Source organism: Gymnodraco acuticeps, unplaced genomic scaffold (genome assembly GCF_902827175.1).
Source record: "Gymnodraco acuticeps unplaced genomic scaffold, fGymAcu1.1, whole genome shotgun sequence".
Lineage (NCBI taxonomy): Eukaryota > Metazoa > Chordata > Actinopteri > Perciformes > Bathydraconidae > Gymnodraco > Gymnodraco acuticeps.
Window position 1 is genome coordinate 22,501 of NW_022991014.1, and position 17,786 is coordinate 40,286.

A 17,786-nucleotide genomic window follows, 5' to 3' on the forward strand; every position below is an offset into this window, starting at 1 on the left:
ACACTTTCATGAAAAGTCACGGACTGGGAGACTTTCATATTTTATTGAAAAAAGTTACATACAATCAAAACACAGCTGCGGGTGAAATACCCGTTGACGGTTCTAGTGTTAAATGTGCAATGTGCAAATATGCAATTGAACATAAAGATAGCCTTTGGGTTACCAGGCTTTAATAACAATGCTTTGGCTAAGTGTTTATTTGAAATAATAGCTCACTGTAGATTATTAGGAACATTATCTCAATTAATCAGAGGAAGAAGAATCAAGTTATGTACAGTATTTAAGACAAAAATATTAACACCACATTGTAAACATTTTCTGTTACAAGTAACATTCATTTGTTACTTAAAAACAAGTAAGAAAGCTATTAGCATAGCTATTTGGTTAGCAAATAGCTTTTCAATGTATTATCATCTAAATATACTTAAAGCATGCTATGTACAGTGAAATAGTCACAAGCTTGTTCATTTACTTATAACATTTCTAAAATAAAGAATGTTTGCAAAACAAAAGTTCTCATGATTAGCTCATAGCTGAGCTCCTCAAGATTTAAAACATGTGAACACTTGGCAAAGTATATAAAGAAATGCTTACAACTAAAGTTTATATTAAACCATAACAAAAGTTTGAATGATTCTCGTAACTAACCTTCATAACCAGTTCTGTTTGTGGTACATATCATAACTTTAGATTTATATTTACCAGTTTATAACCAATTGCCCCTTGAGGGATTAATAAAGTTGTTGATTGATATTTGTTATGTCTGATGTCTGAAAGTATGTCACTTACAACCTTAAAGATTATCACTTTGTATTTGTAATGTTAAACATATCCAGCTCTGCAGGTGCAGGTGATCACATCAACAGTCCACCAGGCTTACACCTATGCAGAGCTGAAGTGTCGCAGCAGCTGCAGTCCAGCTGGTGTTTCCTACGTCTGGTTCAAGAACAACAAGAAAATCATCAAAGAGGAAAGACCTTTATATAAAGACCAGTTTTATCCTGGAGACATCATCTCTTGCGCTTTGCAAGGACACGAGAATTACAGCTCTCCTTTGATATGTGAGTTCGCTACATGGTGTAATTAACTAACATAATTATATTGAACGACATAACAGGGACGCATTAAGGAATTAACCTCCTTTGAATCTAACATTTGCTTCACAAAATTGTTGTTTTCTAATCCAGATGCTCTGAAGTTTCCCGTTGTGTCAGTGAGTCCTTCTGATGAAATCATGGAGGGCAGTTCAGTGACTCTGACCTGTAGCAGTGATGCTAACCCAGCAGCTAACTACACCTGGTACAAGACGGATGGAAATCAGAAACTTCATCCACTCGCTAAAGAACGACAGCTTGTCTTCAGCTCCATCCTGGTTTCTGACTCCGGAGAGTATAACTGTACAGCTGAGAACGAGCTGGGGAAACGGACATCTGACATGATCTCTGTTGATGTGAAATGTGAGGAAATACAGTCTATCAATAATTGTCATGTTTTTATCACTTGAAAAGGGTCTTTCAGGATTCTCATACTTACTTCAATTTCTGCTAATTTTGAGACCCTTGATGGAGAGATGTTTTTGTAGTTGTGAGCTGGGTGCAATTTTTCATTAATCGTGCAAACTATTCTCCTCCAGACTCTCCAAAGCCTCCCTCTGTGTCAGCGAGTCCCTCTGCTGAGATAGAGGAGGGCAGTTCAGTGACTCTGACCTGTAGCAGTGATGCTAACCCAGCAGCTGACTACACCTGGTACAAGGAGAACCAAACACTGTTTCAGGGAGCAGAAGGAAGTTATCATGTCACCTCCATCAGCTCTGAGGACAGCGGGATCTACTACTGCAAGTCTAGGAATCAATTTGGAGAGATCAACTCTACGTCTCTATTTGTAGATGTTCTGTGTGAGTAATTAACAACCGCAATCCTCTTATGCTAACACTGTATTTATAAGTAGGGATTCGTTGGTTGCTTTGTGCCATTGTGGAGATAGAGTCTGGTACATTTGTTTGTTATTAATAACAAACAAATGAACGATCTCCTAATATCGTCCCTGCAGATGCTCCAAAGCCTCCCTCTGTGTCAGTGAGTCCCTCTGCTGAGATAGAGGAGGGCAGTTCAGTGACTCTGACCTGTAGCAGTGATGCTAACCCAGCAGCTAACTACACCTGGTACAAGGAGGATGAAGACTCTCCAAAAGCTTCAGGACAGATCTTCACCATCACTGACTTCAGAGCTGAACACAGTGGGAGTTATTCCTGTGGAGCCAAGAACAAAATAGGACGTCAAAACTCCACCTTTCATCAGATTGTTGTGACTGGTAGGTTTCATTCACTTCACACGCACCAAACTAATATGCGGCAAAGACCGTAAAACACCTTCTAATGCACGGATATTTCACTTGCCAATGCTCAGACCACATCTACTCTAAGATAAGCAAAGTTATTTCAAGGTCCAAGGAAAATGCAATGCCTATATACAGGCAGGGGCGGTGCCAGGGGGTAGCTTGGAGTTGCTATAGCAACTCCAACAATTGGCCTAGCAACGGCTTAGCAACCCCATTGTTTTGTTATGAAAATGTATCTATATTTATACACATTCTCGCGAGATCTATCAGGGGTCGTTGTTCGCTCCCATCGCTCGAGTTTCACCCATGGTTTCACCGCGGCTGCCAGCAGTGTTTACTGGCATCATTCAAACAAGACGCGCTGGCTCGGGAGCTACAACTACAACAAAATGAACATATTTTACCGTGATTAAATTGTAATACACGTTTCTAAATGATGCCGAAGTAACAACATACTGATACCGGTTAGTAAAAACCATGAATTAATGCTTGACAAGTCTGCAGACAGACGGCAGGTGAAAACACTTTTAAAATGCTTGTTTTCTGAATGAAGATCGGGTCGACCAGGCTAAGCTAACGTTGTATATAGGCCTACTCCGTCCACACTCACAACAACGGCCTACAGACATAAATAAACCAGCGACTGTATTCGCCATGACACAGACAGTCTGTGGTTTGTACTTGTTTAACTTTTGTCCAGTTTCTGAACAGATGTGAGCTCTGTGTGCTAACTGTTAACAGCTAACGGCTAACGGCTGATGTTTTCTGGTTGAACGTCAGTGGCAGGCTGAAATCCTCACCACTGCTGTGTGTGTGTGTGTGTGTGTGTGTGTGTGTGTGTGTGTGTGTGTGTGTGTGTGTGTGTGTGTGTGTGTGTGTGTGTGTGTGTGTGTGTGTGTGTGTGTGTGTGTGTGTGTGTGTGTGTGTGTGTGTGTGTGTGTGTGTGTGTGTGTGTGTGTGTGTGTGTGTGTGTGTGTGTGTGTGTGTGTGTGTGTGTGTGTGTGTGAAATGCCACAGCATGCCAGTTGAAACAGTGAACGATCGCTATTGTGTAGGCTACTTGTACGCTCAGGGTGTAATGGTATTATACAAAAATATTGTAGGAGCACAGAAAGAGTGTTCAAATTCTGCTTTTACAAACTTATTTTGGTTGTGCTTACCTTGCAAAGTAATGTTATATACGCTGTAGCGTTTTGTGAAATGCTGTGGTGTTTTGTGAAATGCTGTAGTGTTTTGTGAAATGCTGTAGTGTTTTCTGAAATGCTGTGGTGTCTTGCACTTCAGGGCCACCGTAGTTATAAGTGTCAAAGGAATGTTTTTAATGTAAATATTAAGGATAATATTGTAGCGTGTCCAAGTAAATAGTTATTTCAGTTGTCAGATGTGCACAGTTTTAGTACATTTGTAAAGTTATTTAGGCAATGTTGTTGGTGGGAGTTAGGGAGAGACCGCCCCTTCCAGGTGTGTGTGTGCGTTTTCCGGTGTGTGGGTGTGTGGGTGTGTGTGGAGGGAGTACGAGACGGTAGGAGTTGTGTTCGAGTGTGGGGTTAGTGTTATACTATTGATTGGTTCTGTAAGGCGTGGCTGTGGCCGTCAATACCAGAAAATAAAGAGAACGTTTTCGACATTGAAGGCTCGTGATCTGTGATCTTGAATAGCGGTGAACGCTACAATATGAACAGGCTCGTGCTTGGCCCACTGGTATTGTTTGTTTATTTATTTTGAAAATTAACTAGCAACGCCGTGCTGTCATATAGACCCAAGTTCCCATCGGCGAATACACGTGGGTTTGCTGTCCTGGCTCCAAGATGGTGGAATGAGCTCCCCATTGACATCAGGACAGCAGATAGCTTGCACATCTTCCGGCGCAAACTGAAAACTCATCTCTTTCGACTCCACCTCGAGCGATAGAACTATTAACGAAGCACTTTTATACTAATAAAGGACTGGCTTACCTAAAGCCAGTTGAGTAGCACTTGAAATGTTTGGCTCTATGAAACCTGATGTACTTATATGATTCTGTTTTCTTCAAGGTTGTGTCTTCCTGGTCGAATGTACTTATTGTAAGTCGCTTTGGAGAAAAGCGTCAGCTAAATGTAATGTAATATAGCAACTGCAAAGCTACTGCAGCAAAAAAATCCTGGCGCCGCCCATTGATTGATTGATTGATTGAAAAGTTTATTAACAGCTTGTATATTGGGTACAGTACAGCTCAAAACATACAATTGTTAAGGGGATGCAGACCAGAGAAAGACTTTCGTCTTGTTTACATCAGGGTCCCCCATTTCCAATTCATCATATCATTTAAGACATATTTGACATACAGATGGCTTATTTACAATTTACATACAGGTGGTTTTTTACATACAGATTGCTTATTGCCCATGTATACAGGACTAATCACACCGACAAGACAAAGCTGGAGATGGCAGGAAAAAAACACAAGAGCAGCAAGAAGATCACATACCTGGAAAGAATCAGGGCGGGGCGGACAATTACACAGGCGGGAAAACACTAAGACAAAACAGAAACAGGAAACAAAATTATAAGAGCAGGATACTGACAATTAACTTTGTCTGGGTCTTGTTGGAGTAAACTTGGAAAGCCAACTAACCTCTTCACTTGTTTTTTATATTGTGTCCGATTGCAACTTTGACACATTTAATATTATTTTTTATTTATCATTTCAAAATAATTCACACGCACCTCAGGTCTCTTGAATCTTTTGAATGTATTGAAAATACACAAACAAAAAAGTTTTTTCTGAGCTGTTTCTGATCATGATCAATATTTTTTGAAAATGTATTGAATGGTAAGATCTAGGTTTTTCTTTTCATATTATATTCATACAAGCTTTAATAAATGCTTTTTGTGTTTTTTTCGTCTTGTCATAGGAGCATGGACATCTAGAGCTGCTGGAATCACCACTGCTGTTGTCCTGGCAGTCATCCTCCTCTCTATCTTTTTACTGATCAGGTAAGCAGTCCACTTTCATTCAGGTAATGTTTAGTGAAAGCACTAAACACGGTATGCTGGATATTTTGATAATATTGGACAATCAAATATGTAAATTAGGACAACACTGTAAATCTCTCATCTCAATATCTTCCTCTTCTTCAAACTCACTGTCAGACTGAATTTTCAGAAATGTGATCGTCATATCCTATTAAAGATTAGTTAGGGTCAACTCCCACTGCAGTCAACATGTCGTGGGGATTTTCCACAGTATTGAGAGTATGTATGTCGCTTTAGATAAAAGCATCTAACAAGTGAAATGTAATGTAATACCGCAAGATGGAGGGTTAGATGTGTGGGAATGTGAAAGCAGAAAAGCCTTTGGTCTTGAAATGTAACAATGAGTCTGAGTGTCTTTTATGAAAACAGGTCCCACAGTCAGGAACACCATGAAATAGTTCAAACTTGTGTGTTTGTATAATTTAGTGCTTTCCAGAAGTCAGCAATTATCTTGGATATTTGACTGCATGGTGTTATTAGGAAAGGATAATGACCAAGTACCATGACAAATATTGTCTTCATTAATCAGTTTAGCACAGTGCTAAAACTTCAATGTGTTATTCTTCTAACCAGGAAGAAGAAATCTGCCAAGCGATCATCTGAGCCCGGAGAGCCACACAGCAAACAGGTGAGAAGGAATAATAATCAACAAAAGCAAAAAAGGTTTCAACAGTTCAGTTCAGATATATATATATATATATATTTTTGCACTACTGATTACTGGTAATATGTGCATTAATCATGTTTCCTGTAGATGTTTGATTGCTCTTTTTACTGCACTTTTAGTGTACAGTGTTGCTGTTATGCTGCTGTGTTTGTTGTATAAAACTCTTTATGCCTTAAAAGATGCATTCAAAGTGTTTTTGGTCCAATCAGGACTTGAATCAGCAATTGTTCCGTTCCCAGGCCTACACACTGAGCTACTGCCGCTCCAAGACAGAGCTTCAAGTAAACTTCAAGATTGTTTTAGGGAACATTGGATATTCTTAACCTTCACATATTCCCTCGCAACACAGACCCAAACACCTTTCGGTAATCTTGTCTATGCAATATCTGCCCTTCAGAGTCCTCCGGAGGAGCTTCTCTATGCCAGTGTCCAGTTCTCCAAAAACCAGTCGGATCCTCTCTCCTCCAACATCGAGGATAGTGTTGTGTACGCTGAGGTCCAATTTAACAGCGCTGCCCCGAGGTGAGTAGATGCTCTCACGGGAACATTACCCTGAGTTTAACGTTGACATTACTTGGAATAAAATCAACACCTGTTCACTTTTGCATCTGCCTGATGTGATTTTATGTGTTTTACAACCACTGTTTGGCCATATGTAGAATATCTAATCTGGAACACTTCTAAATAAATGTTTCTCTGTGAAAAACAGAAGTCAGATGTCTGCCACGGAGGACTCAACTGCATTGTACAGCACAATCAACAAAACCAGGACACAGCATGAATCTGCAGCCCATCATTTTTATTAAAGGGACCCTATTGGGTTTTCCCTTCACTGTAGTTCTATAGGTTTGTGTGCATGTAAATAATTCTGGAAAATAGTGACATCCCTGTGGAACACTCTTCGATCAGCTAGCGCTTCAACACATTGTACATGATAGGCTAAGGGGCGGGACATCTCGAAGCAGTTGACCAATCACAAAAGAGCCTGCCAGCCAACCAATCAGAGCAGATTAAAAGAGGTGCTGGTGCTTAATGTGCTTAAAAGCTTTTCAAGAGATTCATTATGAATGAGATGTTTCTTTCTGAGACAAACATATGACTTTAGCTTGTTGTTGTGTTTGAGCATTGGCTCTAATGACTATGTAGCTTATGTAATGCCTTTTATTGTAAACATAATGTATATGAAATTGCCTATTTAATGAAATGTACAGAATCAAGGACACACTTTTTAAACCTTTTATTTGTTCTCTGTATTGGTGTTTAAGCATGGAGTAGATAGATACGACTCTACATGTCATCATTCAAAGGGAATAAGAGACACCACAATAGTTTTTACTTTCCATTTTACCAAAAATATAGCAATTTAACTAACTTGTTAACTTGTTAACTTGTTAACTTGTAAAACATGAGACAATTTCAATTTGAAATGAAGACTATACAGACCAATGTGTTTTGCTATATCATGTTGTACTTATAAAACCTTTGGCAACAGTACGTTTTATTTGAGCTCTTGTTATGTTAGGCATACTCATTTGTTTTGTAAAATAAACCATTGAATAAAAGCTATAATAATGAAGCTGTTTGGTGTTTTATTAATGTGTGGCAGCTAGTCGTATTAAGTCTTTACTTTTATGACAACTGCACCTACAGTTATTTGTTTACATTTTGAAAAACAAACATGTTATTCAATCCCTTTTCTACAGGCCCTAAAATGATCTTTGCTTCCTCATGCGTGCAGTTAAAGGTGTGCAGCTGCCTCTCACACAGCTCTACAGCCTGCAGGCGTTGACAGACAGTTCCTCTGCAGTATCATGGAGGCTCTTGCATTTAGCTTGTAGTTCAGGACTGCTGGAGCACTCTGCAGGGGTCGGCCAGCGCTCCACCCAGGTGTCCTTCCCCAACATGTAGATGAACCTGACGGACAGGGAGGAAGGAGACGAGTTCACACAGTTTAGTCGTTTTACTCCTTGAGCTTGAAGTTAGAAGATGTGCAAGAAATTGGGAAATGATCTGCTACAAATAGCTCATGTATGACCATTGTTAGAAGACAGTCTGAAACACACCCCTAAATATTTGACCTTAAAACCTAAAACTCTACCAGGAAATGTATGAAATGTTTTGTAATGTCTGAGCAGGCTTGGGGAGTAACGGATTGATTTTAACGGGATAATCGGGATACAAAAATAAATTAACTGTATTCTCTTACAATTACATGAAAAGAGATGTAATCAGATTACTGTTACATTTCTACAACTAGCAGATTACAAAAGATCATATAGTGTTTGTTGTTAAAGGATCTTCTCTTAAAGCTGTACTGTTCTCTAGGCTCATACTTTAAGTGTGAATATATACGACTACTGCCTGAATCTGCTTTATGGTTTTCACTTTCTTTGGTTCATGTGTTCTGTTTTGAATCCAGCAGGTGAACCTATATGTTCAGAAAACAGTCTGTGTGAGCTTAATACACTAGTATGTGCTCATGTGTTTCAGTGCTGAATGAAAGGCAGATTTCCGATCAATACAATTATACTGATCCTAAATATTTTGTAGATGAACCTGACGGACGGGGAGGAAGGAGACGAGTTCACAGGTTTTATTTTGTATCTGCGCCCTTCTTCAGAATAACTTGTATGTGTCTAGTAGTAAACCAATTACTATGCTACTAAATCAATATCAGCACGAAGGAACTTCCATCATCCTGGAAGGTGGCCACGGTGACACCGATTTTTAAATCTGGGGATAAGGCAATGATGCCCAATTACAGACCAATCAGCATCCTCCCCTGTGTCTCTAAGGTAGCTGAGAAATGGGCGTCAAAACTAATCACCAAACAGTTAGATAAAGGTTTCGCTCCACATGCAGTTTGGTTTTCGTGCTCACCACTCCACTAACTGTGTCTTTGTGGAAAAGGTTAAATGTATGTTGGACACGAGCCCATATGTGCAGTCTTCCTTGATCTCAGGAAGGCTTTTGACACAGTTGACCACCAAGTGCTCCTTACAAAGCTGACTCATTTCAATTTTTCGGCAGATTCAATACATTGGGTTAAATCTTACTTATCGAACAGAAAACAGTGTGTTTTGGTCCACGGAGCCAAATCCCCCGACCTTGTGAACCCTGTTGGGGTTCCACAAGGTTCCATTCTTGGACCATTACTGTTTTCTCTGTACATTAATGACTTGCCTAATGTATGTCCTGAGTTGAATGTGCAAATGTATGCCGATGATGCGGTCATCTTTGTACACGGGAAAAACACTGAAATGATCTCATCCTGTCTCTCAAATGCTTTGGACAAGGTTCACCTCTGGCTGAACAACATTAGCTTACAGTTAAATGCAAAAACAACAGTCTGCATGATGTTCAGTAAACGACCAGTCAAAATCGAAGGATCCAATGTGTTGTTAAACGGAGCAGAAATAGAACTAGTCCCCCACTTCAAGTATCTTGGAGTCATACTGGACTGGAACTTGACTTTTAAGAAACATATTAAGAAAGTATCCAATACCATTAAATTCAACTTGCAACATTTTAAACAAATTAGACCTTTCTTAACTGTCAATGCTGCAAAGTCACACCTCCACTGATTCTATCCCACATTGAATACTGTTTGACAAACTGGTCGTTTGCTTGAGCCACAAACCTGAAACCCATAGAACAGCTGTACAAGAGAGCTATCAAGGTGTTTGACAGAAAGCCACATTCATACCACCTCTGCACCATCCTTGAGAAACACAATTTATTGAGTTTTGACCATTTTAAGTCTTTTAAAAGTATGTGCTTTTTTTATAAATGTTTACATGGACTGCCCCCCCCCCCCCTCTTAGGGGAATTCATCTACAAAACACACACTGGACGCTGCACTAGGTCAGAAACCAGAGGAGACTGCGAAGTCCACCGCAGACGGACCACTTGTGGACAAAATGTCCTCTCTGTTAAAGACAGCTCTTTGTGGAACAGCCTCCCAACTCAGATACGGGATCGTCCCTCTCTCAATAGCTTCAAAGGTCAGCTCAAAGAATGGTTGAGAAACGAACAGATGTGCAATCACCGCTAAATGCACTTTAACACAGGGGCATCTCCTCTTGCACTTTAGGTAGCACTTTTATCTTATCTTGCACTCTATATGTCGTAGCTGCTACATTGTACTGCCATGTGTTGAATGCTTGTATGCTGCTCATGCTCTTTCTGCATATCATGTATTTATTTTTGTTATGTATATAAATGTCATGTTCTTAAATGTTGTATGTGACGGACCTACGGATGGAAATTAGCTCAAAGCTAATATACGGCTCATTTAGACTTGTAAGCATTATTTTGTTTTAAAGTGTTCATCAATGTAAACTGTCCCGATTCAAATAAACGATTAAATACACTGCAGTTTCACTAATGGCACTTTAAACTGCCCTTTTACCATTATATACTTTCGTTAAACTGTTTTCCAAACTGTTGTCACTTCTGTGTACATATTTATAATTTGGATTAAGCATATAGTAAAGGTTTACCTTAGAGTTAATTCATTTGCAATTACTGTTCCTACCAAAAATCATTGTTTTTATGTAGGCTATCCCTACGTCTTCATTTCAGGATGTCTTATCTAATTTTGTTTTACTTACACTATTTTCTTTTTTATACATTTTCATTGAGCATTGTTGAAAAAAGACCCACAGCTAAAATGTGAATTGTCTCTCTGTAATTGTTTTAATAAATAACTTAAATCTTGATGGATTGTATGGGAAATAAAAACAAAGGGACTATTTAAAGAGTTTGACTCTACCCCTTATATGGGCAAACAAACATGGCTGCCAGTAGGTTTACCTGTTAATTAATTGAGTTAGATTTTCAGGATGGCATGACTTTTAATATGTTGGCATACTGGTATAATGTTTAGTTCTACAGAAGAGCCTACAGTCCGTCTGCAAGCTTGCCACTTGTACTTCTTTGGTACCTTATACAGTTTGCATGAACCTCCAACCCTCTGTTGTACCATTAGTAAACTTAAACTCCTAGAATCAACCAAGAACTCAACATATTTCATGTATCGAGTCTATTTATCCTTTATAGTGATGGGAATTACGGCTCTTTGAAGGGAGCCGGATCTTATGACTCCGTTCCTTTCCGAGAGCCGTTCAAAAGAGCAGTTTTTTTTTAAGAGGGCGGAGTTAATAGGTTTATCTGCGAAATTATCACCAGGATAATGATTGACTGTATTGCCAGAAATCTACTTTTACTCACAGAAAATGTATAACTTGCTACATCTCTCAGCCAGCCAAACTACTACTCAAGCAGCACGCGTTATGCCATCATCTATGGCAAATGTGCATTCAGGAAAGCAAGTTCCCGTACAGGCGAGTGGATTTATGGCAGGGAGTGAACCAACGATAAAAAGAACGGCTCTCACCAAGTACGACTCGGTTCCCTTCATTCGTACCAAAAGAGCCGTTCAAAAGAATCGGATCGTTTGCGAACGTAACATCACTAATCCTTTAGTTGCTGACCTGTTGGTGTCAGTGTCGATGTTCCACTGGTCCACTTTGGGCCCCATGATGAGGTACTGGGAGCCCTGCTGCAGGTTCAGGTCATCTCTGCAGCCTCCGTGTGACATGAAGACCCTCTTCTGACCCACCTCCACCCCAGACTCCACTCCTAGAGGGAAGGAGGAAGAGGTTCAGTTTATGTACAGAGGCATTATAGAGAGGTGGAGTGATGACGTATTTTTGTAGGCCGACTCGGAAGCTTGCCATTTTTCCTTTGACAAAAAAGCCAATAGGAATTCTCCTCTGAATGTTGGAATACAGCAGAAAATAACCTTTCAAAGTTAACAAACTATTGAAAAATGGTATTAGAAGAAACGTTTTGTTGGATTTAATAACTGGGATGTATGAAAATGCACATGTTCGGTAAGTAGTGAGAATATAAATGAGAATTTGATCATAAAGCTTGATTTATTTCAGAGATAGCAAACACATTCCCCATTTATTTTAAGACATTCAGACTGTTCTCTGGTTATTTCAAGAATTCAAAGTAACTAAGGGAGAGCGACTGATATACAAATGTGTTTTGTAGGTGAAGTATTCCATGAAAGTATTTTACTTGGTAGATATCTTGTACTGGGGCAATTATTATCTTACTTTACCTTCATTTGACATACAAGCTGTTAACCATAAACCAGACTCACCCAGCTTGATAACTTGTGTGATCTCCATCTCGTATTTGTCGTAGTAACTCTGAGTCACACTCAGCACCTTCACCTGGAAAACTGAAGCACAAGAAACACACTACAAAAACTCGAAATCTTGCCAAGTATATGTGTCTAATATCTAGTCAGAATATGTCTCTCCACCTGATATAAGACACAATAACTTGAGAAGTAACACTGCACTGAGATATCGGGTCTTGTTTTTAGACAATGCATTCATCTTGTTCAGTCAAAACAAAAGAGTTGTATCTCAGATTAAACACATATTTCTTTACATATTTATTAGAAACTCACTAACATCAGAAAACTGAACACTTTTGAGTATTTGCAGCTTAACACAACATTTCCTGATTCTGGTCAAATATAGTTCAAAATGAGTTCTCCCAGATAATTACAAGATGTGGTTTTTCTAAACCACATCTAAACATCTAAACATCTAAACCACATTTTTTCTTATTTCAAGAAATCTTACCAAGCACATGTTCACTTGTTCTATTGGCAGATCTTTGAACGTATTCCAAGTGAAAACGACTTGTTTTCATTATTGTTTAACTTTTTTTTGGAGCAGCATTTTTTCCAGTGCACGTGTAATTTCTTGTTGGTTATGTTCATGGTTTAGAGAGGATTAGTAATAATGTTTTGGTGGGGTCAAAACTTTCATGTCTACAAAAAATAGCCTTACTAAGAAAGGTAAAACGGGAATGTCTATTTATATATACATATCAAAACCTATTATAATTTCTGCAACAAATTCTACCAGCCAAAAAATAACTACAAATGTGCGGCTTGATAGTTTCAATCATTTAATTTTATATTATTTTTGACCTATAGATGTGCTGGATTCAGCCTTCAACTACTCAAGAGCTATTAGCCAAATGTGTAAAACTATTTAAGATTACTATTGATTCTTTTTCACTATATTTTGTAAAACATAATTCTACAATTAAAGTTTCTGCTATCAATCAAGACATCATATTAAGGATTCACACAACATATTATAGGTGAAGTAATAACCCTTTCAAAAAGCTATGGTGATCATTTCATTTTGAGGTTTAATGCAGCATTCTTTTTATACATATATAAATATATATTGGCCACTCAATCTGGAATATTGTAAAAGCTTTGACTGGTGTTTGAAGGTAGAGGCTTGAGACTTGTTGTGACCGATGTTAACCATAGTCGTGTGCCTGTGTGTGTGTGTGTGTGTGTGTGTGTGTGTGTGTGTGTGTGTGTGTGTGTGTGTGTGTGTGTGTGTGTGTGTGTGTGTGTGTGTGTGTGTGTGTGTGGTCTAGCATTACTATACTTGTGGGGACCTACATCTGTTTACACAGTCACGTGTGGGGACTCGCCTCCCTTATGGGGACAAAATGGAGGTCCCCATAAGGGGAATCATTAATTTTAGGGTGAAGACTTGGTTAGGTTTAGGATTAGGGTAAGGGTTAGGGTAAGGGTTAGGGTTAGGGTTAGGGTTAGGCATGTGTTGGTTATGGTTAAGGTTAGGATAAGTCTCCAGGAAACGCATGTAAGTCAATGTAATGTCCCCTGAAGTGGTGTATACATGGTATGGGTGTGTGTGTGTGTGTGTGTGTGTGTGTGTGTGTGTGTGTGTGTGTGTGTGTGTGTGTGTGTGTGTGTGTGTGTGTCAAAGTTGCAAACGTGTGACAGTGTATCTCACCGTGGTGTAGAGTCGTGCATGCAAACGTCTCTCTTTCGTTGTTCAGGAAGCTTTCACTTTCGCTCTTCGGGATGCAGCAGTCACCTGGAGATTATGAGCAAATTAAAACATACACACACCATGAACACACACAGGATCTGACACCGTGTTGCAGACTCGTGCACACTTCACCCTGTGTGCAGCGGCAGACGTTGTCTCTGCAGATCTGAGTGAGCTCCTCTCGGTCCTCCCTGGGAGTGTAGGTGTGAGTGCAGCGGTGATCTGAGAGAGAGCAGAGACACAGCCTGTCAGCATCAAACTGAGAGATGCAATATTCACTTTGAATTGATCATTTAAAATTAATATACTGAGCATTGTCTACATAGTCAATATGTGGCATTTTCTTTGGTCTAAAACTTTTCACATGCATTGGAAGTTGACAAGATGATGAAAGTACATTAATTCAAGTATTGCATTTGTACTTAACGTGAGTTTTCTAAGTGGTATGCTGCCTCACTAAGTTTCACAGGCACATATTGTGTTTTATTTACATTCCAAAATGTGCAATAACTTTATAGATTCAAAAATCTTATAAAATGGATGTCTGAAAGAACAGAGGATGTATTCTGAGTTCTGCAGTAGTTGGATGTAATCTGTGCTGGTCAGGATGTTACCTGGGTTGTAATACTCGTAGACGGTGACGGAGGACGGCTGCAGGAGGCCCACTTTGAACCTCTGCTGCAGCCTGAAGATCAGGATCTCTGGCTCTTTGTGAGACACCTGACACGAGGAGAGAGGAGGATAAAGATCATTTAGTGCAACAGAGAAGATAAACAAACATTACAGACAAGTTAGCAAGCTTCAGTTCCAACATATGGACCCCCAAAGAGCTGATTTACTGACTTTTCGGTATAACAGATCCGTCTACAGTTCTAATACTGTCTAAGACCCAGGTCGTCGCACGCATCTCTGCTTGTCTAGCAGACATCTCTCAATGGATGTCTGCTCACCACCTCAAGCTCAACCTTGACAAGACTGAGCTGCTCTACCTCCCGGGAAAAAATTGTCCCACTCTTGACCTAACAATCAACATCGGCACCTCAGTTGTTTCCCCGACTCAGACTGCAAGGAATCTGGGTGTGACCCTAGATAACAACCTGTCCTTCACTGCAAACATCGCTGCTACAACCCGTTGCTGCAGATACACGCTTTACAACATCAGGAGGATACGTCCCAAGCTGACCCAGAAAGCGACTCAGGTTCTGGTCCAGGCTCTCGTCATCTCACGCCTAGACTACTGCAACTCCCTCCTGGCTGGTCTACCTGCATGTGCCATCCGACCTCTGCAGCTCATCCAGAATGCAGCGGCTCGTCTGGTCTTCAACCTTCCTAAATTCTCCCACACCACTCCGCTCCTCCGCTCCCTTCACTGGCTTCCGGTAACTGCTAGAATCCACTTCAAGACACTGGTACTTGCTTACCATGCTGCGAATGGATCTGGCCCTTCCTACATCCAGGACATGGTTAAACCGTACACCCCAGCGCGTGCACTACGCTCTGCATCAGCCAAACGACTCGTTGCGCCCTCGCTGCGAGGGGGACCCAAGTTCCCATCAGCAAAAACACGTGGGTTTGCTGTCCTGGCTCCAAGATGGTGGAATGAGCTCCCCATTGACATCAGGACAGCAGATGGCTTACACATCCTTCCGGCGCAGACTGAAAACTCATCTCTTTCGACTCCACTTCGAGCGATTAGAACTATTAACAAAGCACTTATATACCAATAAAGGACTGGATTACCTAAAGCCAGTTGAGTAGCACTTGAAATGTTTGGCTCTATGAAACCTGATGTACTTATATGATTCTGTTTTCTTCAAGGTTGTGTCTTCCTGGTCGAATGTACTTATTGTAAGTCGCTTTGGATAAAAGCGTCAGCTAATGCAATGTAATGTAATGTAATGTAATGTAATGTAATAATAACTTCCTTTGGGTTTTAATTATCCAGATAACTTAGTAAACCTGCTTCTAAGAAAGGGCACACACAAATTGAAATGTACTGATGCAAAAACTGACTTAAAGAGAAAAGTGTTTTTGTGCTGTGTAAAATATTGAATTTCCTCAAATCTAAAGTTCTGTATAAACGACTTCCTCTGGGTTTAACTAAGCAACATTATCCAGACGATTCAGTTACCTGCTTCTTGGAATCACATATTGTTATTATTGACATGTTTTTATGGGAGGACAGTTTTAAATGTGCAAAAACTCTCTCTCTTTGCAAACAAACCTTGAACAGGTGGAGGATCAGAGAGCCTCTGTCACTCAGGTTATCAACGATCTTGAAGTCATTGATGTAATGGTCCACGGAGTTTGACAACTGGACAAAAACACACAGAGTTAGAGTTAGAAAACCAGGCCTCTCATATTATCACGTATTATCTTCTTAAAGGGATTGATTGAGATTTTGCTCTGAAACATTGTATGTACTGCACCATCAAGTGACATGTTTCACCTTCAAATGTATCCTCTGTTATCTGTGAGTTAACACATGTAAATAACCCCAAGAATGACTGACCAGTAACATAAATGTAATAAATAACCATTCAAACTAACTATGTTCGTACGTACATGGTGTCTTGTGAACATGGGAGATTACTATTCATGTCAGAAACATCACTTCATGTTTTTCAAAGTTATAAGCAAACAACTCTGCATTGAAAGTATTAAAAGTATCATCTTCTCCCCGTGCAGTGCTGGCTTACAACAGCTTCTGAGGACTTGTTCCCAGTATGGCATTGATTTGAATATTAAGTATAACGCCAAGAAGAGTAGCATCATGATTGTACGAAGTAAAGAGGATAAAAAGGCTGTATTTCCTCATTGTATTCTCAGTAGCAACATTCTTCTTGTGTGCAGTGAGATCAAGTACCTTGGTCATTATATTTCGAATGATCTCACAGATGACAAAGACATCCATAGACAGCGCTGCAAACTGTATGCCCAGGCAAACATATTAATGCGTCCGTTTCACAAGTGCTCTGTAGATGTCAAGGTATCACTTTTTAAAGCTTTCTGTACACGGCTCACCTGTGGAGTAACTACACGGCTCACCTGTGGAGTAACTACACGGCTCACCTGTGGAGTAACTACACGGCTCACCTGTGGAGTAACTACACGGCTCACCTGTGGAGTAACTACACGGCTCACCTGTGGAGTAACTACACGGCTCACCTGTGGAGTAACTACAAGGCTCACCTGTGGAGTAACTACACGGCTCACCTGTGGAGTAACTACAAGGCTCACCTGTGGAGTAACTACAAGGCTCACCTGTGGAGTAACTACACGGCTCACCTGTGGAGTAACTACACGGCTCACCTGTGGAGTAACTACACGGCTCACCTGTGGAGTAACTACACGGCTCACCTGTGGAGTAACTACAAGGCTCACCTGTGGAGTAACTACAAGGCTCACCTGTGGAGTAACTACACGGCTCACCTGTGGAGTAACTACACGGCTCACCTGTGGAGTAACTACAAGGCTCACCTGTGGAGTAACTACAAGGCTCACCTGTGGAGTAACTACAAGGCTAGAAGCATGCACAAACTAAAAGTTGCATACAATGATGCTTTACGGTTGCTGCTGAGGGTACCGAGACGGCACAGTGCCAGCCAGCTGTTTGTTAACTTGGGGGTACCTACCTGTCAAGCCCTTTTAAGAAAGTGAATGTACAAATTCATGTGTCGCCTAGTAGACTCGGACAATTATGTTATTTCGATTTTAATTAACCCTGTGAAGAGTTCTACCCGGTTCTCTTCCATGATTTGGAGACATTGGCGCAACAGCCTCTACAGACAGTGAGCATGTGTGGCTCGCTGTGATTGGACTGATTTTATGTTTAGCTTTTTATCTTATTTATTGAT

The 17,786-nt window shown here is 40.2% G+C and overlaps 2 protein-coding genes across 13 annotated transcripts in view; one reads left to right on the plus strand and one right to left on the minus strand.

Moving 5' to 3' along the window:
* Positions 1 to 7,595, plus strand: part of LOC117559470 (B-cell receptor CD22-like) — a 29,405-nt gene extending 21,810 nt beyond the window's left edge. For 5 of the 11 annotated variants that reach the window (XM_034236250.1, XM_034236248.1, XM_034236255.1 and 2 more), the window contains 9 exons: positions 837 to 1,061; positions 1,188 to 1,457; positions 1,634 to 1,894; positions 2,050 to 2,310; positions 5,232 to 5,313; positions 5,926 to 5,980; positions 6,229 to 6,300; positions 6,417 to 6,541; positions 6,729 to 7,595. In XM_034236250.1, coding sequence (XP_034092141.1) covers positions 837 to 1,061; positions 1,188 to 1,457; positions 1,634 to 1,894; positions 2,050 to 2,310; positions 5,232 to 5,313; positions 5,926 to 5,980; positions 6,229 to 6,300; positions 6,417 to 6,541; positions 6,729 to 6,825 — 1,448 coding nt within the window. In that variant the 3' untranslated portion in view covers positions 6,826 to 7,595. The remainder of the gene's footprint in view (positions 1 to 836; positions 1,062 to 1,187; positions 1,458 to 1,633; positions 1,895 to 2,049; positions 2,311 to 5,231; positions 5,314 to 5,925; positions 5,981 to 6,228; positions 6,301 to 6,416; positions 6,542 to 6,728) is intronic. The other 6 variants (XM_034236251.1, XM_034236256.1, XM_034236252.1 and 3 more) reach the window with 4 other exon arrangements.
* The window catches only part of LOC117559469 (complement C3-like), a 51,496-nt gene continuing 40,951 nt past the window's right edge, over positions 7,242 to 17,786 (minus strand). For both annotated transcript variants that reach the window (XM_034236245.1, XM_034236244.1), the window contains exons 38-44: positions 16,154 to 16,243; positions 14,544 to 14,649; positions 14,062 to 14,151; positions 13,891 to 13,974; positions 12,195 to 12,275; positions 11,515 to 11,662; positions 7,242 to 7,933 (exon numbers count right to left, since the gene is read on the minus strand). In XM_034236245.1, coding sequence (XP_034092136.1) covers positions 7,789 to 7,933; positions 11,515 to 11,662; positions 12,195 to 12,275; positions 13,891 to 13,974; positions 14,062 to 14,151; positions 14,544 to 14,649; positions 16,154 to 16,243 — 744 coding nt within the window. In that variant the 3' untranslated portion in view covers positions 7,242 to 7,788. The remainder of the gene's footprint in view (positions 7,934 to 11,514; positions 11,663 to 12,194; positions 12,276 to 13,890; positions 13,975 to 14,061; positions 14,152 to 14,543; positions 14,650 to 16,153; positions 16,244 to 17,786) is intronic.